This window comes from Apus apus, chromosome 1 (assembly GCF_020740795.1).
Source record: "Apus apus isolate bApuApu2 chromosome 1, bApuApu2.pri.cur, whole genome shotgun sequence".
Classification (NCBI taxonomy): domain Eukaryota; kingdom Metazoa; phylum Chordata; class Aves; order Apodiformes; family Apodidae; genus Apus; species Apus apus.
Window position 1 is genome coordinate 180,274,966 of NC_067282.1, and position 27,732 is coordinate 180,302,697.

A 27,732-nucleotide genomic window follows, 5' to 3' on the forward strand; every position below is an offset into this window, starting at 1 on the left:
GACCTTTGCTCAGAACCTCTCGTATTCTATTGATAGAATTGGAAGGATAAAATCCTTCCATGTTGCTATTGTGCTTGCCAACAAGCAAGTTAGGAAAAGCTAAGGAAAAAGACTGAAAGTGTGTGGGTGAAGCTATCTGCTTCATTTTGTTTTCATCTTGTTCTTCTTCATGCTGATGTAAAAAGGAGCTGAATTCAGTCAGCAAGGTAAAGACAGATTGGCTTCTTTAGCTGCACTGACTGTGTCTAAACAGAAATTGAAGTGAGACAATGCTGAAGTCAAATGTAAATGAGGATTCATTGGATATGCAAAATAAGTGTGTTTGTCTGCAACTGGGATGGGACAGAAGAATTCCTGTTGGAGTAGCAGAGGAGACAGTACACCATTAAAATCAATTAGCCAAAGCAGACAGGCTACCCTGTAGGAGAGAGATTCATAGGGATTTCAAATCTCCTCAGTACAGAAGAGAAAAATGCAAAGTAGAAAAAAGAAACTTTGGGAACAGTCTCTATCTCAGGATTGAAAAAACCTAACAGCTAATTTGCTGGGGGCAGGGGCAAGAAAAATATACAAATACTTGTGATAAAAGCAAGGGGCAAAGCAGCAAGCATCTGTCTTCTCTTTTTTAAAAATGGCTAGATAGCAGAAGAATTAATTAAGAGATTCCTGTTTCTAAGAGAGAATGTGTGGAAAGGACAGGGTATATTGAGAAGGGAAGGAATTGAAAGCCACTCAGATAACTACCACCTGTATGTGTGGCTCTCACCAGTGCACAGAGCACTCCTGGCACAGGGAAGTGACCTCTGTCACACCTAGTGTGGAAGGGCAACACAAGCTGCCGTGGTGTGATCACTAGTTGGCAAAGAGAGCAAGTCTGAGGGAGGTGGCCAGCAGCACCTAGGCCCTCCTCCCACACATCCCTATCTGTAATAAAGCTCTGGTGTAAGTACTACTGTGCTGCATTTATGCACTCAGGGCCACTGCAAAGCATTTGCAGAACCTGCTGCCCTGACCTTGGTGCCCTTTCCCAGCTGCTGCAGCACTCTGCTCCCCTACAGCTGCAGGGACACTGCCTTTTTCCCCACATAGCAGCAGCTGTTGGGATTAGGAGAATACTGTCTCAATGTAATGTTTCTTACAGCCTTCCTTTGCTATAGGCCTGCTTGTGTTCCTCACCTCGGGGTGTGCAAGCCCAGAGAAACACACATGTACAGAAGCATGTGCTGTTTCAAACTGATGCCAGGTTGGAGTTCACAAGTATGATTTCATGAGTATTCAGCGATGGACAAGATCCCACAGTAGTGACTATATTTAGTGTTAACCCTTTTCCATCACAGCTTTCTGTTTGCAAAAGGGATTATGGAAAAAGTCCATATGAAGTCTCTGAAGTGCTGTAGCGATGTCATGAGAGAAGCCACTAGGGAATGAATAATGCTCTATGTGTAGCAGGATTTCAGTAATAGGTAGTAAATGGGGCTAAGGATCTGTTCTGAATAATGGGAGTGCAGGTATCAGCTGGTGCTTGTGTACAAACACACCTTGTGCTGAACAAGCCAGTGGAGTATGCCAGAAATGTGCTGTGATTCCTGGGGCTGCAGGCACCCATCTCACCCCTGTATGTACAACTATGCTTGACTGTGCAGTAAATTCACAGCTGTATGATGAGAGACAGTGAATGGGATAGAAGCTAGCAGTAACGTATGACAAGTCACTTCACTTTGGGCTTCCCAACACTAGCAGTTGTGAGAAGGAAGAGAATCTTCTCAGGCCAGGTGGGACTCTATCACATTACTCTTCTGCTTTCTTCACAGTCAAAAGGAGGCTGAAATATAAAAATGTTATATGATAGTGTATCTATTATGTAGAATTCACCTAAGTCTGAGTTGGCTAAGAGCACACAACCTAATGTAGAAGAGAGATGTGAACTATTCGGATTAATATTAATGAACTCTTCAGATTAAGAAGGGGAGGCCTATTGTGACATTAATGAAATTTCTTACATCTTAGGCCAGGCTTACTCTGAAATGTGACTTTTGCAACCAGCTCACTTTTACTGAAGAAATGGCCATCCTGGTTTTCCCTTTCCAGAGCTCTTTCTCCTTGACAGACTAAATTTGGGTTACCAGCTAGGCTTTCTTTTTAGGCAGAGATTATTGAGTACAATTACCTACTACACATCACAAAAAGATGTTCCTCAGTTTTCCGCAATACTGTCACCTAAATACCATGAGGTAAATTTAATTTGAGATAGTGATTGCATCATTACTAAAAGGGGAGATGGGCTGAACTGAAATAAAGGATGCTGTGAGAAAGGAATTTGGACATGAACAATTACTGCTGATTTTCTTCATCTGGATTTCTGGAGATTAAGTAAAAGGTGGATTCCTGTGTTTCTACAGACACATAGCTGGTGAAGATGATGTGTTGACAAATAATAGAGGAAAAATAAACTATGCTCTCAAAATGTTTATCGTGAACTTCAGAGGAGGGGATTTGAGACATTTTCTCTCTTAAAAAGGTTTATTTATTACATACAGTATCAATGCTCAGTAAATTAAAACCCACTCTCAACACCCTTCTTAAGAAAAAAAAAAGTCATGATACTGAACAGCAAGAGAATTCAACGTCTTCTACATATCCTGACCCCACAAATGCATCTCAGTTAAAAAAAAATAATAATAAAAAAGTAATTTATTGTTTGGCTTCAGTCCAAGGCATGGATGTGGGGAGCTGAGCTCTTGTCCTTTTCCTCAACCTAAACAGAGGAGGGAAGGAAGGTTGGTTCCCCTCTGGACTTTTTGCCATCTGTCTCTGCCTCCCCATTTCTCCCACAGCCTTGTTTGCCTCCTGTGACATACAGAACATGTGTGGATGCAGATGTCAGACTCTGACTTGCTGAGAGCTCTTTTTTGACCAGGGGCCAGCCTCGCAGCTTGCATGATTTCTTTAGGAATCCTAAGCATGTACCATCTTGTACAAATACTGATGTGCCCCAGTCCGCCACCTGATTTTCACAAAGGCTCATTAAATGCCTCATGAATGTGTGCATCCACCTACTTCATAAAAATACAGAAGTGCTACTGGGGGATATTTCAAGGGAATATTATTATTATTATTATTATTATTATTATTATTATTATTATTATTATTATTATTATTATTAGCCTTAGCAAATATGTGTGTTTGGGATGGATGACTTTGCCCCACACTGATGCTGATTGTTGGGGTGAAATTCCCATCTGATTTTTAGGGAGAAAGTAATTTGTTAGGCAAAAAAGGAAAATATGAAAGCAGGTTTTGGTTGTTCGGGTTTTTTTGTTTTGTGGTTTGTCTTTTTTTTCTGGTTATGATTTATTTCAAACAGTACCTGAAAATACTCAAACACAGCTCTGAGTTATATCAACTGTTTGGTAACACCTTTCTTTGCCCTGTCTTTACATTAACATCTGATTCTTGACTGAGCCAGGTCTAACCCGCTTTTTTGACTTGTGCAATCAGGGCAGCTTGCTGGTTGATATTTGGGTCAATGAAGTGACTCTCCTTTCAGGCTGTCTTGCCTTCCTTGCCTACAACTGCTCCGACATGTTCTACATCACCCTGTCTTCTGGCAGAGTCCCCCTGACAAGCCTGTGAGTGTAGGGGAATTGGCCTTCTCATTTTCTCCATCCTCTGTTGGTTTAAGTGGATCTGTGAGGAACTGGAGATTCAGCTCCCCCAAATCCAGCTCTGCAGCTTTCTTAGCAAATAAAACAGACAGAGCTTCATCCCAACATTCCCACCTTTATGCTGCTTTGGAAGTAATAAGGAAGAAAAAAAAAATTACACTTTTTGACAGTGATGCTTTAGGCATGTAAATGCTTATTTGATTTTTCCTTCTTTGTAATGGTGGCATATTTTGAAATACTGCTATCTTCTTTTAAGCTGAATGATCATCCTATAGCACTGTAATATCCCACTTTTAATATGGGGAACAGAAACTTCAGCTTGGGCACACAGAACTCAGTAGTTACATACTTTCTAAGTGATTTTGTTTTAATGAAAAGACATTTATTAAATTGCAAATTAAGCATTAATTTTTTATTTCAGTCTTCCTTGACATACTGTCAGTTGTCTGGCCTGTAACTAAGGACCAAGTGCTTTAGCTGAAAACAGATTTTCGTATGGGTTTAAGCTGGTTACTCAGACTTTGGTATGTCTGAAAAGTGATGGATATGGGATCCCACCAACTCTCCTCCAGTGCTTTCATTCATATTGGCATGCGGTTTCTCACCATCACTGGTTTCAGTTTAGACTGCCATCTCCAGTTCATCCCTGACATTGTTTAATATGCATGTGGTATGTTTCATAGGTGCACTATATGCATATATATTTATCTGTATATAGATACATGGGTACATAAATGCATGCGTGCTTAGGTGTAGATACTGTTTTTTAAGATGTATATAGACTAAAAGGTGTTAGGCTTAACGTTGCTTAGCTGAATTAAATTACTAACCAGGCATCAGCTAAAGGTCAGGAGGATGTCTGGCTCCTTTGAACCATGCTGACAATGTTTCCTAGCACTCACAAATGTCTGGAGCTGATACAGGTCTTGTTCATGCCCTTTCTGAATGTCCTCAAGAAATGTGCCTGGCCATCTCTCAGCTGCCAAGAACCTGATGCAATCTTATTTCACAGACAGGCTCCAAGGGGATTGTACATTATTGGCTTAGAAAAAAACCTATTTATTAAAGAAATGTTCAGACAGAAGATATTTTGAGGTTTCTTTTCTTTAAAAAAAAAAAAAAAAATTAAGACCCCATGACTTCGGATCTGGACCCATACAAAAAGAATGAGTGGGCAGAATTTTCAAACTAGACTATTGCTGCATAGTGGTCACAACTTTTCTTTCTTACTTGCCAGGACTTGCCAGTTCAAGATGTTTTCTTTCTTCTGGAGAAAAATGATACCTCATGTTTAGTAACTGTCATCACTTCTACTTCCTGATTTCATTTAGCAAAGTCATCAACAGTCTTATGAAAAACTAGAAGCCTTGAACTTGGTTTATGGCAAATTACTGAGTAGTGTTTGTATTTATCAGGTACTTCGAAGCAGGAACTGGGGTACCTGAGGGGTTGTGTGAGAAAAGACTTACATGAGTGCAATAATTGAGTGAAAAATCTTAGCAGAAAGGTAAAGACTGTTTTAAGAATTATTTTTGTCTAAAGATCACTTCAGCTGCATTGTGTTATGCATTGACTTAGCAAATGAATCCCTGGAGCCAGATTACACTCAATAAAATTGGGTCTCTTCATAGTACTGAACAGCTTGCTTCTTTGACTTGTGAAATGCATGTTTTAAGCCTTTGTATTAATACTCGGCACTCCTTTTGAAAAATGGAAAAAGGAGAGAATTTCCGTTAAGCAGAGCCTGAACTGGGATCTTGCATTGAATGTCAGCTCTGGTGCTCCTTTAATAGCAGCAAGAGAAATGTAACTCGTCATAGGAGTGCACCAAGCTAGTCATGAGCCAAGATATCCTAATGGGTAGTTGCTCTTCACCTCATGCTAACATTTGGGTTTGGATACATGCTTTTTCTTTCTTGATATTCTTCTTCTTATCATCATCATCATCATCATTATCATATTATGATACAACTTTTGTATGTTGTACCCAATAGGAAATTAAATTGAGTGAACTGCATAAAATTACTGCAAAGTATTAAGAACTGTTATAGTTCTGGCATAAGGTGAAACAATGGTGCTTAAAGGAAGAAAGGCATAAGATTAATAATTGTGCTTTAAGTGAGCACAGTTCAGAGTGTTTTGGTCTTCTGGTAACACATGGGAAATAAAGAAAGCATAGCTGAAGAAACCAATGCATTCCACTTCAGCCTTTCAATAAAAGATCAACAGAATTAAAAGGAAAACTGTTTATAAGTGTTTTTTTAAAAAGCCCCTTAAACCACCTCTGTGTTTCATACATGAAAGGAATTTATCATAGTTGTATAATATAAGTGATAATGAAAATTAAAATATGTAAAGGAAAATCTATAACTGAAAAAATTGCTTTGTGCTTTGGTTTTTTTTTTACTAATACATAAGAGAACGTGAAGAGGAATATTTAGGTTTGTATATAACTGCAGGATGGAATAATGTTGACTTTTTTCAGATGTGACTTATGTGTTAAGTATTTCTAGACTTTTATAACTGGAAAGGGAAGCTGAAATATTTGAAATGTGGTTTTCTTCAGTATGTAATCAAACTATAAATGACCTTTTTGTAGTTAAAGGCCATCGGTATATTCTAATTTTTAAAACTTTGTGATGTCTCAGCATTAAACATTTCTGTCATTCCTGCACCAATATTCCACTATAGCAACTGTGGTCCCTTAATCAGCAGATCCTGCCATCTTCAATTGCACAAGCCACAGCCAGCTTCAAGTTTCCCCACCCAGCTTCAAGTCCCATAGCATAGTCTGGAATAATTAAGAAAATAAATAAATATGGATTGTGGTGCTGTTGCTGCTGTATGGGAAGATATCAATTTATATAACCATAGATTTATTTTGGTTTAACATCTTTAGATATTGTAAACTACGTTTTTCTCCATGATGACTTTTTCATTGGCAGACTAGAAAAACCCAGGACAGAATGGCTATTACCAGTTGGTTTATTCTCCAGGATTTTTTGCTTTTCCAGTACTTCTTAAGAAATACTACCTGTTTCTTAAGATGCTGAAAAGTATTATCCCCACAGAAGGAGAGAGATCCAGACAGCGCTGCTGAAGTGTTTGTCACTTGTGTAACATCAAAGAAAGGAGGGATTAGTTAACTGGCCTCTGAATTTCTGTCACATTCTATGGACAAATCTTGCTTCATGAAGAAATACCTGATCGAGAAAGTCTTGGAAAAAGAAAAATGCATTTCACAAAAGTACAAATTTATGACTTGATGATTATATGTTATTAATGCTCTTTTAATGAGACATAGTTATTTCTCCTGCCATACAGCACTTCCCAAGGGGAGGGGGCGGAGTTTTACAGTTCAGGAGCCTGTCGCACGCTGCACACACAAACATACACAAGCAAAATTGTAGTTCTGCTCTTCGGGCATTTTCCTAGCAAGACACTTAGGCAAGTAAATTACAAAAAGCCCACAATCCTACACGAGCCCTTTTTAGGCTTCAAGCCCTGTTGCATGGTGAAAATACCGCCTGAAATTCACGTTTAAAATAGTAAAGTCGAGGAAAAGCGACTTGCACGGCTTTGCTTCCCCCCTCTTCTCCGCAGCCTCCTGCTGTTTCCCCGCATTTCATCATGCAGCTGCTGCCAGCGCCGGGAGCGGCCCGGCCCGGCCCGGCCCGGCGGGGGGCAGGTCCAGAGCTGCCGCGCTCCTCTGTGTGTCCGTCTGTGCCTGCGTGTCCGTCTGTGCCTGCGTGTCCGTCTGTGCCTGCGTGTCCGTCTGTGCCTGCGTGTCTGCGCGCCCCGGGCTTGCGGACCCCGGGACGAGGTTACTGGCCTCCGCTGTCGCTTCCCCGCCCCTCGGAGGCAGGACGGCCGGGAGGGGCGGGGGCGAGTTGCCGCGGAGGTGGCTTTGCCTCGGTCCCCACCCGTCCGAGCCGGAGTGGCGAGGGGAATTCGGAGGAATCCATTTTAGCGGGCCAGCCCCGGCCCCGGCCGGCCCGGCGCCCTGAGGCCACGGCGGAGGGCGGAGGAGAAGCGGCAGCGCCCGGGGCGAGGGGAACCCGCGGCGGGAGGGCAGGGCCGGGAGAGGCGTGAATCATCCCACAAACACACGCTGAGAGGTTGTGGCAGCAGAGAGCAGGGTTTGGGTCGCTTTTTGGCTGTTTTTTTTTTTTCTTTCTTTCTTTTTTTTTCTTTTCTTTTTTTTTTTTTTTTTTTCCTCTCTCTCCTCCGAAAACATGGCTGAAGCTGGGACGGGTTTTTTAGAGCAGCTGAAGTCTTGCATCGTCTGGTCCTGGACTTACCTCTGGACGCTGTGGTTCTTCATCATGCTCTTCCTGGTCTACATCTTAAGGGTGCCCCTGAAGATCAATGACAATTTAACCACAGGTAGGGTGCGATTATCCCCGCGGTCCCACCCCCGTCCCCCCGCGGGAAGGCCGACCACCCCGTCCTGCGGGGGGCAGCCAGCGAAGGAGGGATGGGACACTTCCCAGCCGCCGGCACCCCCTCGGGGGGTGAGTTTTCCCTTTCCCGAAACATTCGTGCCCGAGGTGGTGGTGGTCCCTTGGGCTTTTTGCGCCTTCCCCGTTGCTTGCCCCTACGGGTGGACTTTTGCAATGGCCCGGGGTGGGCTGTGTCAGCTTGTGATTAACCCTTGGCTTAGCCCAGCTGGCGCCGGGAGGGCTTGAAGGTAGAGAGAAAGCTCAGCCGAGAGTTTCCCTCTGGATCTGAGAGCCTTCGAGTAGTTGTGCCGCAGCAGGGACGAGCTGTAGAAGTCCCACCGTCGCCTTGAAGTTGCTTTGTGGTGGTCTGTCAGCAGGAGAGATCATCTGCTGGTGGTTTGTCACTCTTCTCTGCTTGCTTTGACTGCTGGAGTGAGTTACCTGAGGGATGCTTGGTCCTTAGGCCAGCCTACCTGCCCCTGCCTGCTGGGGTGTTGGGGCTGCACGGGCACTGGAGGAGCTTCTCTGTCTCCTCTTCTGTGCTGTGAGTAGAGGTTAAGAAGTCAGGATGACTTCAGGAGTACAGGGCAAGCTGTGGCCGTGCCCGAGCTGAAGCTTGCTGTTTGCGGGAGTTGTGTTTCGCTCTGGACTCTTACTGAAGGAGTCAACATAATGATTTCTGACTGGCAGGCTCTTTGAGAAAAAAAGATTGTGTCTTTGATCTTCAAGTAGTGGCTTCAGATATTTATAGTGGTTTTACTGCATGACTGATAAATAGCAAAACTACTGTGTGTTGTCCTATCCCAATGTCATACTTTTTCTGTCCTTCTGAGAATGACAGAGGATTTCATGGGCTTGAGCAAAAATGTGCTTCTTGTTCAATTCACAAGCCTAAATCAGGAACAACCAAAAGTAATTTACATCTCCTATGTGCCTGGTCTCAACTAATTTCCATAACAGGCTTATCTTTGATGTAGACTTGAGTAAGTATGTAAATACAAACCTTTCTTCGGAGCAGGTGGTGTAAATGTGTATGAGGGATTCCAAATAATAATTATATTTATAGAAAATTCTTAGATTCTTTGAAGGATAAAAAAGGACTGGTTATTATAGGGAATATCTTGGCTTCAGGCAGTATATGGAGTGGTATTAATGTCTTTTCCTGTACAATCTGTATTATATTTAAGCATTTTATAACAGGATAATGTTTATTACTCTGATAAAAATGACATATCAGCTTATTCTTCTGAACGCCAATAAGTAATATGTATGCAAGTTTGATGGAAGATTATCACTATAGAGGTGGACTTTGCTTGGACTGTGAGGTCTCACTAAGGCAGTAAGCCACTACCATACTGAACCAGCAGGAACATATGTTAGCCAGTCTGAATTGGGCGGTTATGTCTTTATCTGGAAATTGCTGATTTTTCCTTCCTATCTACCATGATTATTTATTTTTTTTCCCCTCACACTGGTGAAGGCTATTTGTTTTGGGGGGCAGATGAGATGTAAGCCATGTGGCATCCCTGCTGCTGGGAAGCCAAATGATATCTGAGTGCTCTTCCCCCGCCTTTCTGGCCTGTTCTCATTTGATAAGCCTTGGGCAAATTCAGCATCAATAAAGGGGAAAAAAAAAAAAAAAGCCCAAATGATCCAGCATGCTGCAATTTTCACTTTAAGCATAGACAGTAGACACAATTAAAAACAGCTTTTAAATGCAATTTTGGTCAAAATTTCTCAATATGTCTTTGAACAAGTGTTCTGTTTCTTTTGAGATTGCTGCACACTGATTTAGAACAAGCGGTAATTCTTGTTGCTTGATTCTTAACAATTTATGTAATACATAAGTCCCAGGTAAACATTGCAGGCTAGGTTTGTCAAGCAACAGCGTCAGAATGCTTTTTATCATCATTTTCACTATTGGCAAAAATTCGCAGGCATTCACCTGAGACTTAATCAACCCCCTCTTATTTTTTTCCTGAGTTTGAATGGACTAATTATTGATGTACTTTCTCATTTGAAATGCTACTCCAGACGTATTTAGCTGAGTCATCCTGGTTTTTGTTGAAAAGTCCCTTAGTGCAAGAAAAATGGAAAATGGAAGAGATTTTCACACCTGTGTTCTTTAAGGCATTGAGGGGGTTAAAAAGACTGAAGAAATTGCCAGTGAGTACTGAAATGCCTGATGAAAATCAGTTACCAGGGTAGAACAATAGGCACAATATGGCCTTTATGCATCATCTGATCTTAAATAGGATTTATTAAAAAACCAGCACTGGCAACAAGATGGGATTTTTTTCTTTTCTACTTTGTTTCTCAAAGTTTTTTTGAATGGATTAAAACCAATCTAAAGTATTGTGATTTCCCCCCCTGAGTTCATCACAGTAGGATATTGTCAGTGGGTTAAGGTTGATCAACAAGTGCAACAGCAGCTGGCCTTAGGTGTGATACTAACCAAATGGATCTCAGTAATGTGAAAATAAAAGTATAAATGTTGATGGTAAAGCTTCTGCATGACGTAAAGAAATAATAATGTGATTAAAAACAATGACTGGGCATTTTCCCAGAATAAGCTGGATCTGTTGGTGACTTGAGGTCAAACGAACTGGTTTTCAGTATCACCAGACACAGGCTTAGACAGCCAGTTAGACACATGCAGTTCTGCAGGTATGATTTGCATCTCAAGAAACAGTGATTTAAAAAGGTTTTAGATATTTAGATGAAACATCTTAACCTGAGGCCACAATGGGCTGCTGCGACATGAGGGATTAGTGTGGCATGTAAGGAAGAGTACCTACCGGAGGGACTGGTACTTCCTACTGCTGTGTTATTTTGTTTTTCCATGCCTGATGTCAATATTTTTTAAAAGGAAGTTGAAAAGTTGGAGAAGATAGTGGAAAATGATTTAAAGGCTGGAGAGAGGCATCAGAGTTAAAGATTTTCTTTGGCAGGTGACTAGATTACAGTAAAGAAGTATTGTCTTGGGGGAGAAATAAATGGCCTTCTAGTCACAGAAAGAAAAATAAGAATTGATGACTGGAAGCAGAGGGCAAACTCAATGTAGTCATAATCAGGCATTAATTTTTAAAGAATCATGGATCAGCTGCTTAAGGAACCTCTGGGTTTCCTGTGTCTGAAAGTTTTCAAATCAGATGGAGAAATACGAATCACTGGTGTTCATACAACCTAAATTTGATTTTCAGTGAGGATATGGGCAGCGGGCTGTGCAATGGCAGAGGTCAGAGTAGTTACAGATGGTTTCACCAGATAGTCCAGGGGGCCCTTTTAGCTGTAATTTTTAGTAAGGTGAGGTGAGGAGGCTTTTTTTCCCCTCTTTTGTTGTGTTACAGAGGTGCACGCCCCCAGCGTTTGGCAGCTCTGGTAGCACAAGTCCGTCATCCTGTGTGTTTCATTGGGCTTCTGGGCTTGAATGTCCTGGTAGTTTTGGGACAAGGCTGATTTCCATGTCTTCAATGGAGCAGATATTACTGTGGTATAATGAAACGGAAATATAGTTGGACATATACAAATATTCGTGTTAAATCCCATTGTGGTGTTTCATGGTTTTTTTGACGTTTGTTGAAGCTTGATGTACTAATCGAGTAATAAAATCCTTTATGAATAGGAGTGTATGAACTATTATAACTGTACCATACCATTAGCCAGCAAGCAAGAGAGAAGACTTAATAAGTCAGGCTAAAATATTAAACAGAGAATAGGTAGTTGTTGAAGTGAATGTTATAATCTTAATTCAAAGGAATTAAAATAAAATTATTATTTTATATAACATGCTGTATTTGCCTCCCATGTTGGCATTTGCACAATTTCTGAATGCCACATTAATCTGACACACCTCTTCTAAAAATGTGCAACCCTGCTTGTTTTTCCTGACATAACAGTTTGGCTTTCTATTCGTATCCTAAGAAGGAGAGAGTCCCAGAAGGTAAACAGTTTCTGATTATTTTATTTATCCCTTTGAAGCCAAACAGCAAGACAGATTTAATAACCAGAGCAGTAAGTGCAACTGGTTTGTGACGAGACAGTCAGGAGGAAACCTTTGGGTTGCAGAGGGTGAGGAAATCAGAAAACCTGATTTTCTAAAAGTATGAATAATAAATATGTGGGTATGAACTCTGTGTTGAATCTAGCTCTGTTCGTGTCTGTAAAATATGATTAGCTTTCTGTGGGACATCCCGCTTCAGCTGCACTGCAGCAAGGCCCCATACTATCACCAGCTGAACATCTAGAGGAGGAAGGGTTAGAAACCTACGGCATGGAAGGAAGCAGGTAACATTGTCTGCTTGGGTCCACAAGGCCAGCAAGTCCAGGAGAACAGCAGATGGAAGGGGAAGAGCACATCACCTTGGAGAGGAGCTGGTGGTTGTGACAAAGTTGTGTTCTGGGGAACACGGTTGTTTTCTTCGTTATGTTTTATTTATTTATTTATTTATTTATTTATTTATTTATTTATTTATTTTAATTCTGAGATTCCTACTCAACTAATTACCTAGAATTTAAATTCTTGTGGGATTTGTGTTCATGTAATAGACTTCTCTTAAAATCCAGAACCTGAAACACTGTGCAGGGTGCCAGCCATGTGGGGAGGGGAAGAGAGGCTGATATGTGAGGACGGCTGCAGCGCTGGCCAAAGCAGGTCACTTGCAGCCAGGGCTTGTGCATGAATGTGCTGGAGGATGGAGGAGATGTGTTCAAAGTGTCTCCTCTGTTCCTTGTAATGGTACAGTAACAACACTTTTTCTTCATCCAAGGGTCTTTCTGAAGACACAGAACTGACAAATTTTTAGGCAACGGTGGTCTGGTCCACCTCAAATGCATTCACTGATGAGTGCATTGCACAGGCTTATGTAAATATATCACTTGGACCACTCCAGTAAATTGATCTCATTGAACCCTCATTTTATGGAAACTATTCAGTATTTAACCATGCAAGACAGTTGGGTGTGATTCTGTAGGCAGAAATACTACGGGAGATGAGTGGATGGAGCATGCTTCTCAGGTTCAGGCTGTGCTGTCTTAGGGTGGTGATTGCTGTCAGTGATGCTCATGTCATCTTTCTGATCTTCCCTTTCTGGGCTTCCTGACCTTGCAGATCTGTGCTCAGTGCCAGTGCAATGTGCTCCAGTAGGTTCCAGTGTGAGAAATAAGTAACTTTTAATTCCCATGGTCCCAAATTAAAGTAACAGCAGAAAATGCTTGCCTGTTATTAAAATTTAACTAATGGTCACTTTCCCCTTGCTGGTGATTTTTGGCCATCTGGAGCTGTGTTCACGCAGACTAAGAGTGATAAACCACCCTTGGGGCAGAAGATGTTTTGTCAGCCTGGGGTTTGTCCTCCCTGGGCTAGGGAGCCTGGCAGGGGGAGCTGGGGCTGGCAGTGTGCTGTGCTCGGTCACTGCAGCCGTTGTGTGTGTCACTGTGTGTTTGCTGTGATAGCATCTTGACAGTGCAGTCAGGAGGTATTGTTCCCCTTCATAAATTTAAGCCTGGGAAGTTAATCATGAGGGTAGGAAAACATTAACCTGATGAAGACTGAGGAGTTTCAAATGGATTAGAAATGAGTGAACAGCTTCTTTCTTTTAAGAAGGACTGAGGGACTGTTATTTTTATGTTTGCACACTTGATGGTAGCTGCTTGGCCTTCTTTCAAAGTCATCTGCCATCGACGTGATGGGTTTCCCTGTGAGCGTTTGCTGTGAGAACTACAGAAGTGAATGTGGTGATGTGGCCACAGAAACCCTGGAGCAAAATTCCTATGCCACCAAAAGGAGGTGGATAAACTCTTAACCCCCTGCAAGTGCAGTGTTGATTTTTTATTTTAAATATATGTTAATTTCTGGCGAGGTCAACATTAATTCTCTATGTTGATTGCCCAGAATAAACCGTATCAGCTATATACATACAGTTAGCCCACGGACAGTTTTTGCTCTTCTCAGAATGTAAATTAAGTCTTTCCTAAATACTAATCTTACTTTTCTACAGTCCTCATGGAATTAAAGCAAATAGTGTTTGGTTTACTGTTACCCTCCATCTTCAGCTGTATCAGTTACAGCATCGTGAAGCATTTGTAGTGGTGCTGTGCCTCCAGACAGGGTTTGGATGTTAGAGGATCCTTTGGTCTGCTTTTTGAGGTTTTGCAAAAAATTAGGTGTTACCTGGATAGAGGCTAGTATTTAAGAGATTTTTGTACAGCAGATTTTAACAATTTTAAGCACATTTATTTTCAGCATGGTATGCTTGGAAGTTATCTCTTTAATTTTTGTGGAAAATAATATAATATATTATACAAGAAAGCCACATGCCATTTTTGACAAAGGTCTTTATAGGTGAAACTTGGGGTCCTTGCAACAAAATTGGGGAAGAAGCCCTAACAAAACTAGTTAGATCATTTCCCAGTGAACGCAATGTACAGTGACACAGGAAGACATTTGTTTTCTTTGAATTTTGGCATTTCTTCATTAGTTTGATTTTTTAATTGAGCTTCGTTTTTCAATCAACATCAAATGGAGGAAACTGAGCGAAGTTTGTAGCAAGTGCAGATTTGTCAGAGAATACTTCTTAAAGAAACTGACTGTAATCATAGAACTATAGAATGTCTTGGGTTGGAAGGGACCTCTAAAGGTCATCTAGTCCAACCCCTCTACAGTAAGCAGGGACATGTTACACTATAACAGATTGCTCAGAGCACCATCAAGCCTAACCTATTCCAGTGATCCACCACCCTCACGTTAAAGAACTTTTTCCTCATTTCCAACCTAAATCTACCCTTCTCTGGCTTGAAACCATTACCCCTTGTCCTATCATTATATGCCCTAGTGAACATGTCTTCCCCAGCCTTCTTACAGGCTCCTTTCAGGTATTGGAAGGTCACTATCAGGCCCACCCAGAGTCTTCTTGAGGCTGAACAATCCCTGCTCCTGCAACCTGTCTTCCTAAGAGCGGTGCTCCAGCCCTCTGATCATTTTCATTGCTCTCTGGACACACTCCAACAGGTCCACATCCTGCTTGTGTTGGGGGCTCCAGAGCTGTACACAGTACTCTAGGTGAGGTCTCACCAGGGCAGAGCAGAGGTGCAGAATCACCTCCCTCACCCTGCTGGCCACACTTCTGATGCAGCCCAGGATGGAGTTGGCCTTCTGGGCTGCAGTAGCACACTGGTGGCTCATGTCCAGCTTTTGATCCACTAGTACCCCAGGTCTTTCGTACTACTAAAGCACTAGAAGATTTGCAGCCAGCATTTCAGTGGAAATATGTAAGCCAGAGCCTTCAAAATAATATTTGATAAAATCATGAATGAGCTTACTGTAACCCTGGCTGATATGCAACCATGGAGTTGTACTGCCAGCTTCTAGCTGAAGTCTAATGTCTTCTGTGCGCTGATGAAAATCTTCAGAAGTACTTTGAAAACTGCTCATATGTAGGTGGAATTTTCTCAAAGCACCCACTGAGTGCCTGGCTAAATTTGCCCAAAAGAATGTAAGCCCTGTTCTTTACAGAGATCGTGGGTCCTAATTGTCTGAGTGGCTGTGAAAATACTGAGATTCTAAATTAAAGGAAAAAATTAAAATAGATGCCTGCCATAATTAGCAGGAATTAGGAAGATTATGTTGGATAAAACAGGGACTTTTGGGGGAATGGTATGTCTGTGTTTTAAAATTGGTTCTGAAAACTGCTGCATCTCTGAGAGGAACTACACAGAGTCCAGCAAAAGCACGTTAATAGCATAAGGAGGCTCAGACTGTTTATCTAATCACAGAGAAGCTCCAGAAGCAGCTTGACAGTAGCTAAGGAGGAGGAGTAAGAGCTTTAATGTAGTTGACAAACATGATAATGAGTTTCTTAAATATTTGGAGTTAAAATGCATATGTTACACTTGGTAGAATTGGGGCCAAACCACCAACAGCCTGGCTGTGAGACATGCTTCCTGTAATGCCCTCACTTTGCCAGAAACAAAGAATCAAGAGGTGGTTGGTGATACTGTAAATTATATTGTAGGAAGAAAAAAGTAGATACGGAAGCAGCCTTTTCTGTAGAGGAGACAAATATTACACAAATGTATGGCTGCAAAGTGAGTCCAGAGGAACTCACAGAGTGTATTTTTAATAGAGATTTTTGAAGATGTGTTTTGACCCGTTTGCTATGGCAAATGATGCTCTGTGGAATTGCAGCTTGGCTGTTGTGGTTTCAAGACTGTCAGAGTGATCAGGATTGCCAAGTGCAGTATAGGGGGAGTAAAATCTAATGTCCCACGATAAACAGGAGAGCTGACTAGTAAAACGGCTATCATGTTAAGATTTAAAAAACCCAGCACTCACCGGGAAGCGATCGCTGGCAGTGCACAGGTCCGTTGTGCAAGCATGGAGGTTCTGATAGTCCTCAGAGGTGCCAGGACTTCTGTGCAAGTGCCAAACCACCGTCCCCACTGAGTCCAAGGTTTCTGAGCACAGCTCAGTCAGCTGGGAAGCTCTGTGCCTAAGGGAGAGGTACTTGTCTTGTTGGCAAGTGGCAAAGCAAAAAAACCCACAGCACTCAAGTGGCGACTTACGCTGGCTGACTAAGCAATTTCTTCTGGCCTGAAATCTACAGAAGTGAACATCCCTGTCAGGAAATGATGAAGATGAAAGTCTCTTGTGCAGCAGTTGCAACAACTCGGGATTCAGCTTTTTTATAACAAGGCTAGTTGTTTTGGAATATATTTTACGTTTAACAAAATAAGACCCTGTTTTAGATATATGTTGGTACGCTGAATGCAATTGAGAGTTATATTTAACTATACAGGGAAAACTAAGGCACAGGGAAATGAGACCCTGATCCTGCAAATCTTTAATGGGATGAGTTGTTCTGCAAGCATAGGTTCTGGGGTTTACTGCAAAGGTAATTAATATATGTGAATTCTTAGTGACTGGGGCCTAAATAGTTTACCAAGGTACTGCAGGAAGTACCTTGTAACAAAACTGGGAATAGAGTCCCCAGTCTCTTCAGTCCGAAGGCAGTTTTCCCTCTTGTGGTTTGATGGTCACATCTAAGTTTTATCTTTTCAACTGGAGCTACTTTAGGAACATATTACATGTATTTATCAAAGAACTTAAGAGAAAACCTAGCTTGGTCCTGCAGCCAGACTGTAAGATGCTTGCAGGGATGTTGCTCATCTGTTGGCTGTTAAAGGGGGTGTCTGAAGGCCCCCTCCCCCTGTTTTTAAATTAGCTCTTTGTGGCACTGGAGGCATCTATTGAAAGATTGTATTATAAACTCCAGTTCATCCTCGTGTCTGTGAAGTGTCATGTGGACCAGTGATGCTGTGTAAATACTAATGAGTGAAAGTTGCTTTGTGAACACCCAGCACAGGCTAATGGGATTTTTTTTATTTCTCAGCTAGGCACTGCAGAAGGGCAACCAATTTTAATGCTCAGCTTAAGCAATGATAATGCATCTAAAGCCAAGAGTTAATGTCATGCTTTCAGCAGACAGAACAAACAAGTTGTTACTGTTAAGCCTGAGGAAAGGACCTAAATTCAAAGTCCAAATCAAAACTCACCAGCTGCTGAGGGAAGACAAAGATTTATTATTGTGGAGTCTAAAGTGGAGATTTATCACTGTGGTAGAATCAATGCTTGAGTGATTAAGTGCACTTAAATATACCAAATAGAAGGGTGAAAGCTATAGGGCAAAAATGAAATGCAGTCATCAGAAGATTCCTCTTCTGCACGGTGTGCCAAATGCAACCATGAGATCTAATTCCTAGCTCACTTTCTAGAAATAAACTTGTCTTATTAAATGTCAAGCCTGTTGGGTTGATACTTTAGGTCTTGTGCTCATCAGCTAGACACTCAGAGATCACATTTAAAGTGCAGGAAATGTTATAGTTGTCATTTTATTTTGGATGGCTGCCCTCCATTTCTGAAGAAAACGTGTTTGTAGCTTGAGAGCGCCATAGATGTTGATTTTCACGTACCTAAATGTTTTGATGGCACTGCCTGCAAGTTTTATACTGGACACTGAAAATTGTTTACAGTGAGGCTTGGTCTGGAGCAAGGTTATATGATCTACCAGTGCACTTAATCTTCTATGTGAAATTTCTCTTGCTATTTTTAATTCTGAAGTGAACTTGATCGTGGTGTATCCAGCTGGTGTGTTTTACGCAAATCTCAGCTTAGATTTCCAGACTAGTCATTTCCTCAGTTTTCGGAGAGAAGGTTGTATCAGACTCCACTAGGAGAGGGCATGCAGCTGGCCTGTTGTACCCTATGCAGTGGATGAGGGCACAAAGGGTTCCCAAGTGTGACTCAAGCTACTTCTCAAGCAGAAGTCATGCAGCAGCAGGATGCTGCAGCCGAGCTGAGGAGCCCTCCATACCGACAAAAGGAGCTGAGGAGATCTAGGAGACAGAAGCATCTCCTTGACAGCACTGCATGGTCTGCCTGCTCAGAGAAGGCTCCTGTACTGGGCTGTGCTGGGTGGTACAGAAGTGCCTCTTGGTCCTTACATCCATCCATCCAGCTTTTTGGGTCTGGGCAAAGTAGGAGTGATGGAAGAACAAGAGAATCTCCTTAGCAGTAAATTTTGCCCTATATGCTCCTAACTTGTTTTTCCCTCCAGAAAACCTTCTCAAGAATCTAGGGTTTTAAAGTACTGGTCACAGCTGTGTTAGTAGCAGCCCCAAAAGCCCTCTAGTCTTGGAGGTGCACAAGCCATGAGGAGCTCTCATTAGCTCCAGAACTTCCGAAGATGCCTAGTCCTGGTGAGGGAGTATTTGGCCTGTGTTACAATCAGGGTTGTTTTGACAGTGGGTCCGTGGAGGCCAGCATTTTTGTTCTTGGTTTCCCAGTGGAGCTCCCCAGCCTCATGTGAGAAATAGGTAGAAGCTGTGCTGCATGGAACTGAATAGGTGGACGGAGCTCTCTAGGTCCCTGACTCCTGTCTTCAGTCATATTTTACATTATCTTCCCATAAACCACTGCAATGAAGGATGTTTTTGGAACTTGAGAGCTCTGATGGTTAGAAACCTTGTTCTTACTCCATCCAGCCCAGAAGTGTTTATGGCTGGTTTGCATGCCTTTGCTCTCGTGAGAGCTCTCTCCTTTATTTTCAGAAACTGCAGCACTGCATGAAGACAGGTTCCCAGTTCAGTCACATGGGGTTTTCCTTCTTCATCTTCCCATTGTGAGGTTGAGTCAGTTAGGCTGTCCTAGCCTGCTCTCCTAAAATGGCTGGATGTCCTTGTCTGTAGTAGTAATACCCTACTCTTTCAGGTTTTCATCCATTTCAAAACTGGTTAACCAGCATTATACGTGTACACCAATGTAAGGTTCCATTAACTACCTTATATATAGTGTCACTAATCTTTCTTGCCTTCCACTGGAAATATTTTGTCAGGTAGTCATATGGTTAATATTGCCTTTTTTGTGCCAGTACCTCCTTGGTGGTTCATAGTGGTATGTGGTCATATAGTAGGTGTGGACCTGTCACACCACCTGACCAACTTCAAACAGAAGCCCCTGCTGGTGCCTCACCCTTTGCACCATTAGCTTTGACTTGGTTTCTCTGGCAGCTCGTATCAGCCTTCTTCTGCACCCTTCTAGTTTTGGTAATGAAAATATGATTCAATTGAAAGCTCTGTGGGCTCTCCTGATAGCCCAGCACTCCCAAGCAAGTTGCAGGTTTCTCCATCACTGCTAGTTCCTCTCTCCCCCACATCTCCTGTTTTAACTAACTAACTTCCTATGGCACTGTCAAATACTTTACTGAAATCCAGACAGGCATTTTTCTTGGCTACAAAACTAGCTATATTTAATAGAGAGACACATCTGGTTGGTCTGGCATGATTTATTTATTTTGCGTTTGATCCAATTTTTCATGTACCTCTATTGCTTAATTTATTTTATCTTTAAAATTCCAAAGTTTCACATAGTACTGCTTTGTCAGTAGTATGCAGTAGCTTGGGTCTGCATATTAAATACAGAAATGTGAGGTATTCTGGCACAGTCTGGGGAGTTTCATCAGTGTATTAAAACTGTGTTGTTGCTGGGCTTTATTTTTCAAATGCCACTTATTTCAGTAAGATGATGTATGTATATTATCTTCATCTCACACTGAGCCATGTCTTGAATTGTGTCTCTCTCCTGCCACAATATCTCTTTTCTTGCACTTTTATTATTTTTTCTTCCATAGTCAACAGTTTTGTTCCCATTCAAAAGTGAAATAAGTATTCACTTTGTTTTGGGGACTACTGTATCCTATTTCTTACCTTCCTGTCTCATTATTGATTTTGTTGAAGTAATCTTACTAATTTATTTAGTTTATTTTAGTATATATAAAGTGTTTTTGTAGAACTCTTAAGGTAGATCTCAGTCTGAATTTTAGCAAATTTTTTTCTGTGCCTTTTCTCCTCACCAAAGCAGAGGGGAATCCTTGAACGTCCCAGGTCTTGAGGATGTTACTTGCAGAGGGCTGATGCTGCTTTATTTTTAAGCCTTGGCTGATAAATTATCTGAGGTAGAAATGAAATTTAACTTTCTGCGATCATTTTGAGAAAGTATGTGTTGCATTTCTGGCCTTTTTTGAAGCAGTTGGCAAAGCACCTACTGATTGATGAAACAACTGTGTTGCCCGAGAGTTTTCTGACATGAAGTCCTGGTAGAAGAGGGTATTTAGCATGAATAACTCCCAAACACCCCCCAGCAACCTGAAATTAGTCTGTATGATCACTGCCTTTTTGTGTTTTGAACATCATAGGTTACCAAGAAACTGTAAACTGATATCTGTGCAGGTTAGACAGCATCAAATAAAGGTATTAAGTGAGTATTATGTGTTCAAGAAGCTGGCTTGTCTAAACCTAAACTGCGGAGTTTCTTGCATGCTTTTATGTTTAAAGAGGTTTAATTGGTTATCTTCCTACACATTTTTTTTAAATTATTGAAGTTGCAAGACAGTTTTTCTGTTTTGTAAGCTTTCTGAAAGTATGACAAATTTTACATTATATAAGCCAAACCCAGTAATTAGTAAACCACTCAGCTGAAAATTTTGGGTGCTTCAAGAAGTATTCAGCTGTTCCCTAAAACTCAGGTAGATCTAAATTTCCCTTTTTTTTTTTTTTTTTTTTTGCAAGCCCTATTGAAGCTGACAATTATGGAACAACATCTGTGTTAGGCAATTTGTTTTATTTAGTTTTCTGAATAATTATATAGTACTGTCCCGCTCATGTTTGAAGGTTTAGGTCTACAAATAAACGGCTCTACACATGCTCTGGAGTTGGGATGCAGAGTCAGCAATGTGCAGAACTAGTCAGCATCTTTTGCTACTTTCTTTAGGTGGGCTAGTAATACAAGCTTGAAATAAGTATACTTAACATCTTCATGACAAATCTGTTCTTCCCTAGATACTGTGGAGTTCCTCTTAGTGGGTGACAGAAATGCCTGGGTCTGTATACCTCGATGCTCTCCACTTTACTGCAGGGCTGTTAGGGGCCATTTTGTTCATTGGTATAAAGGATACCAGCCACTGACTCGTCAGCTTAGTAAGGTGACTTGGTAGCTGCAAATGCTGACCCAGCTTGGTTCACTGGGAGGGCAGCTGCCGCCCTGGGAATCACCCAAGATGGTGGGATCTCAGATCTTCCATTCTGGGTTATGACCCGCTTGCATCTTTGCAGTGGCCCCTTATAAGCTACAGAGGAGTCTGGTTTAGCCCAGACTTTCATAGTTTAAAAAACAAACAGAACAAACAAACAAAAAAGCCCACAACAAAAATCCGAAAACCAGGCACAGAGAGGATCCACAGAGAGCTTCTTAGGCTGTGGAGCTCCCTTACATACATGACCCTCTGTAAATTGCAGTCATTCTCTTTGCAGCAGCACACGTGACCCCTCTGCTCAGCCACAAAAATCAATAATAAACAGTAAATGAATAACGAAAGGCCTGCCAACCAAAATCTCAGTTGTTTAATTTTGTGTTTCTTTTCCTTTTCTAATCTAATGTGACAGAGGAGCATTAAAGGGAGCAGCATGCCGGGAGCTATGCAATTTTATGAAGCTTTTTCTCACGGATGCCTTTGTTTGTGGAGCAAAGGGGCTGGTGGTGTCTGGGGGAGCCAACATCCTCTCACTGGGCCCTATATGACAGACACTGCAGGCTGTGGGGCTCAGCTCTTCAGAAACTTTCCCCTTTTGTAAGGATCGGAAACCCATGATGCTGATGGAGTAGGTAGTCTTGGGCAGGATGGGTTCTGCAGTTGTCTGGATGTGTTTTTCTTTGTATATGGAAGCAGTACTGTGTAGCTGTGCCTTTGGTCTTTAAGCTGAAAATGAATTTACAGTACAATTTTGTATCTTTTCCTTTTTATAGTGTTAATTTATTTGAGGTATGTATTTTAAACACAGACTGAAATTCTGTCTACAGGGCAATGTTTTCAGAAGCACCCGTGGTATCTCATCACCTAGATGCTTTAGTCAGCCATTAGTTTACTTATTAACATGTACTTATTTATATATTCTTTATAAATAAGTATAGTAATAAACCAGAATGTGTTCTTTTAACTGTAAGAAAATAATTAAGTATCTGATATACAATGTATGTGCACCTACAATGGCACAATTTCCTTTTCTTCGTACACTAATGGAATTCCGTAGTGGACGTCATAGCCATTGTTTTTGCAGGAAGTTATACTGTTAGTTTGGAATAAAAGTTAATGAGAGGTGTGAGAACACCATAAAATAATAATAAACCAAAAATTTATGCCAGTTGAAACAAATGTAGTTATGGTGTGTTTGCTGTCTCTGAATGCTGCAGTTCAGTAAGAGGAACGTTGGCTGACTCAGGTCCTCAATATTGTTATTTAAACGTGGGTCCTTCTGGATGGGAGATCACAACACTGCATGGGAGTAGATGGGACAGGTCTGAAGTTTGAATTCCGTTCTCCATTTATAGTGAACAAAATAAACTGTATATTTATTCACAGAGACAATTAACATTGCCATTTGGCTGCTTGCAGATACATTTGTTAGAAAGGACTAATTGAATTTGTTTATGAAGGAGATAAAATTATACTTCAAATTCAGCAGATGTTTATCATGCAGGAAACTAGAAGCCAGTGCACTTGCATTTGAGTCACTTTAATTTCCTAGTGGTTGCTATTCAGGTGGGAAAAGTAAGATTAGACTTTTGTTCTACACTGTTGGTTTGTAGGTATTTTTTTTCCCTTTTCTAGTTGCATTCTGGTCCTTTCCATAGTGCCTGAGCTGGGCCTTGCACGGTGCCTTGCCTGGGCTACCTTCAGCAAACAGATTTTGCTTTTGCAGTAATGTGGGCCGAAGTGGAAAAGTCCGTGTCCAGTTTACACACTAGAGGGCAGGCATCCTGTGAAAGATGCAGGAGGTATCCAGGGACAAGGACAGGCAGCCGTAGTTTGTGGGAAATAAATGTAGTCTGAAAAAAGCTGAGGTCTGTTTTTGTGTCAGAAACCTAACAAAGGGTCATCATTAGTTTCCTGAGACACATCATCGGTTTCCAATAGCAGATGCATGCATACAGAGACACAGCCCTATGCAGCAAACTTACGATGGAACCCTCCTCACACACAAGTGGAGATCCCTAACAGTCATTGTACTGCATCAAATGATCTGCAGAGGGGAAGAATTAAAGTCACAGTCACTGAAAGGTAAGAAATACAGTTGTCAGGCCATCCTAGAACTGATGTAGCTGTAAGGCAGAGTCATATCCCACCCTGGACCTTCACAAGTCTGCTTGTAAGGTGGTCGTCTAGATTGCTTTTACAAGGTCAGATGAAAGATGAGGTCCTGGGCTTCGGTAAATTGATGCAACAATAGTGAGTTCAGTAAAGCCAGGCTACCTTAAGCAGAACAAAAAGTGGAAAATTCAGGACTAGAAGATTGATTGTTAAGATGCCTCGTATTTGTCTCCGTGAAGCAATTACTACAAAATAAGCTAGACTGTGAGTTTAAACATTTTTGGTGATGGTTGGTACATCTATGTGCCAGTGCTCCTGCAGACTGGGGACCTCAAGACAGTGAGGACAATTTGCCTTGAAACGCTGCGGATGTAACTGCTACAGACCTGCCTGACATTGCTCAACCAGCTGCCTCCGCCGTTGAGGTCACGAAGCACTTTTACAGATTTTCACTAATTTTTAAGGCTCTGGAAAACTGACACGCATTTATCAGGCAGCGTGGGGCTGAGGACGTGCCCCCAAACGGGGCAGCTGCCCCTGGGGCGCGGCTGGAGCGGGGCCTGACCCCCTTAGGAAGCTGCTCTGAAGGCTGGTGCAGAGAACATCCCTGCACCTACAGCCTTCCCTGGGCCACGGCTCGGGGCGCTTTCCTGTGGAGCCCAGTGTAAGCACAGCCTGATGTATGCCTGACTCTGGCTGCTTGTTCTGTACAAACAGCAAAAGTAGCTTAATTTCCTGAAGGTTCAGCTCCACCCCAGTTGTTCCTAGATAGGTCTCATGTATCTTCTGTTTGAGCATTTGTGTATACATGCAGGTGTATTTTTTTGTTGTTGATTTTGCATATGTGCAAACAAATTAGAGGTCCACACCTGTGGACACTGATGCGAATCTTGAAAAACTACCCTACTGATTCAAAACAATCTTTATAAAAGAAGAATACGTATGTTGGACATTTATTATCAGGGATTTGTCAGGAAAGCAGTCATAGCAGTCTTATATCTGCCTTGCTAAAAGACCCTTATAGAAGATTATTCCTTTATAAATCCATTGTTCTTTTATAACTCAAATAAACTGGACTCTTAATTCTGTTCCTTTAGTTTGTTCCCCAGCTGCTTCATGTTCTTTCTCTGGACTGCTGTTGATATTTTGTATATGCACAATAGCATCATTTAAAAATATGAGTGTGTAGGTGGGTGCAGCTGCTCAGACAGTTAAAACTGACTTTTTGACATCAGGTGCCTCTGGAATACCACACATCTGCTTCATTGGCATTTTATCCGTGAGGCTATTTGGGGAGTTTCAACTAGATTTGGGCTCTGGTGACTTGTCTTTATATGCCTGCATATTAAATGCTCTCTCACCTTTATGTAGTCCATCTAGATAGACCAAAGATAAATGTAAGCATAAATGATGAAAAATTGCATTGCAGGTATGGTTTAGAAGAGGTTTCAAAGTGTTGAACAGGTGTCAGTGTTGTATAATGCCAGGTCCCTTCCTGCTTTAGGGTTATTAAATTGATTTGTGTCTGTGGCTTCTTTTAAGTGAAGGACTGCCTCAGCTAATGAGACTTATAATGAGGCATACTAGGTAGAGGCAATTTGAATACTTTTTTTTTCTGTAAGGCATTTTTGTAAGAGCATTCTTAGCTGTGATGTGTTTTTATGTCAGATATCCAAAAGCAGAACAAAAGGCAGCAGCTTAACTACGATATTAGACAGATTTCAAAGAGGGAATATAAGGACATTAATTTTTATGTCTACCAGCAACTCATATTGAATGTCAAGGGTGTAGGGATAGGAGTTCTGTTCTGGTGAGTCATCTTCTACATCTCTTCACATAATACATATTTCAACCTTGTGCTCCATTGTATTTAAAGTAGTATAAAATAGCATATTAACTGGAAGGACAGTGACCTTTAAAAAATAGCTTGCCTTAGTAGACAAGCCCTTGGCCCTTCCTTAGCTCACCACATCTTCTGATGCTGAACAACAATAGCAAGGTCAGAAGAATTAAAGAAGTTCATATGTTAAGTTGCTTTTCATGGGAAGTAGTTTGAAAAGCTAAATTAATTCAATTGTATTGTAACATCTGAAGCTGAAATGTGAATGTGAAATGTGAGTGGGGTTTTGTGTGTGTTTTGCATGAAAAACAGTTCTTCATAAGTAAAGGAAAGGCCAAATAATGCCTGATGTATTGATTTATTTCTTAAGTGTTATCCAACATCATTTTAGCATCAAGTTCTCATTTGCTCTCCAGATCTTGTGTTTGAATTTATTTTTCTCTTGCTTCAGCCATGTCACTTCCCAAATTGTGCAGCCCATGGAGAAACATGGACAATTATATGGAAAGGATTAAAAATCCATGCCTCGCTATTTTTATACAATTGTAAAGCCAAATTTAAGAGAAAAGCTTTTAACATTCATTCTGTAGAGACAGTGAGAAGATAAAGCTTCCTCTCCGTACTTGCATCTCTTGAGGACCCATCACAGATAATATAAAAGGCTAGCATACATTTTAATTCCTTCTACTTATGCTTGGGTCTAGGCTGTCTGCTTTCTTGGGAAAGGTCCTTTAATTAAAACTAAATAGGGGGGAACAATGAGGTTTAATAGTAATGAAACTAAATTTCTAGTGATCGGACATAAGAGTTCAGTGGGTTGTTGGGGAGAATGAGAGCTGATACTTAATAAGCTGGAGACTGGCATCCAGAGATTACTGAGAAGCTGTGTCTTCATTACTAAAACAGTTATTTTTATCTCTTTCTCCGTCATGCAATATAATTAGCACTCATTTGTATTACTGCTGTAACATCTCAGTGAAGGCAAAATGCTGACATTTTTACACTAAAGGGGAATGAATCCCTGGCTGTTTTATAGCCCTGCCCTGGGTGTATGAAGGATAAAACCAAGTTGAATCATGGCTTGGTTTCATTCAGGGTGAAAGCCAATGCACTTGAAGCCTCCTATGGGAAGTGCCTCATCACTGTTGCCCACCTGACTGGTGCTGCAAAACGAGGTACACATCTGGACAGATGGCAAGACAGAGTGATCTCCGTTAGCTTCAACAGTTTTTCCATACAGTGTTTTTGCTTGTTTCTGGTTGCAAGCTCCATCCCTTGGGCTGGGCTGCCTCCTGGGTTGGCTGCTGTGATGTTAGGCCAGCAGAGCTTTGGGGGTTACCTCAGATAGGGAAAGCAGTGAAGACAGGTGTTGGCAGTGAAAAAGCACTTGGTGCCTGACCTGCAGCCAGAAATACCTGTCAGACCACAGCCTCAATCTGGCTTTTGCAGAGTGTCACATAGCTGGAGTAAGCGTGACGGACTATAGTGCTCACTTGGGCAGAAAAGAGAGTCTCCTGTTCAAAGATAATACAATGTGTGTTGAAAGCTTCTTCAAGTTAGTGTGGAAATCATCAAACAGTTTCCTATTATCTATAAAGCAGGGGTTTGAATGTGTTCTTGGTATTTTCAAGCAGTATGGGGGGGTTCTGTGTAGTCCAGTAGATGATGATCTAGAAACCGTGCAGAACATTGAAACCTGTGTAGTGGAGTCACTCAGGGCATTTCTAGTGCTGTTTTGGGGAAAGTGGGAGGTTGGTCGTTTTTTTGGGGAGATGTATTTTTTTCACCCCTGAGAATAGGTAATACCAGATGCAGACAACAGTGTAAACTTAATCTTAATGAGCAGATGCCAGTTGTAAGCTGCCTCTCCTTCATCTGCGATTTACTTTCACAGACATGCTTGCCACTTCACTTTCCTTCTGTTATTCCTCTGGGTAGTCTTACTGTAATTCCAACTTGCAGTTTTGCTAGTTCTTCAGCATCGTCTTTTCACAGTGACTGTTGCAAGTAAATTATGTGTTTAATGAAAAACTGTTTTCTCATACAGTTCTCAATTTGTCCTGTATTTTATGGTATGGCTGTTTTTT

General features: G+C 41.5%; 1 protein-coding gene across 2 annotated transcripts in view; it reads left to right on the forward strand.

Moving 5' to 3' along the window:
- Positions 1–7,503: 7,503 nt before the first annotated feature.
- The window catches only part of ST7 (suppression of tumorigenicity 7), a 149,001-nt gene continuing 128,772 nt past the window's right edge, over positions 7,504–27,732 (forward strand). Inside the window, exon 1 of one of the 2 annotated variants that reach the window (XM_051619526.1) lies at positions 7,504–8,051. In XM_051619526.1, the coding sequence (XP_051475486.1) occupies positions 7,901–8,051 (151 nt within the window). In that variant the 5' untranslated portion in view covers positions 7,504–7,900. The remainder of the gene's footprint in view (positions 8,052–27,732) is intronic. The other variant, XM_051619501.1, reaches the window with a different exon arrangement.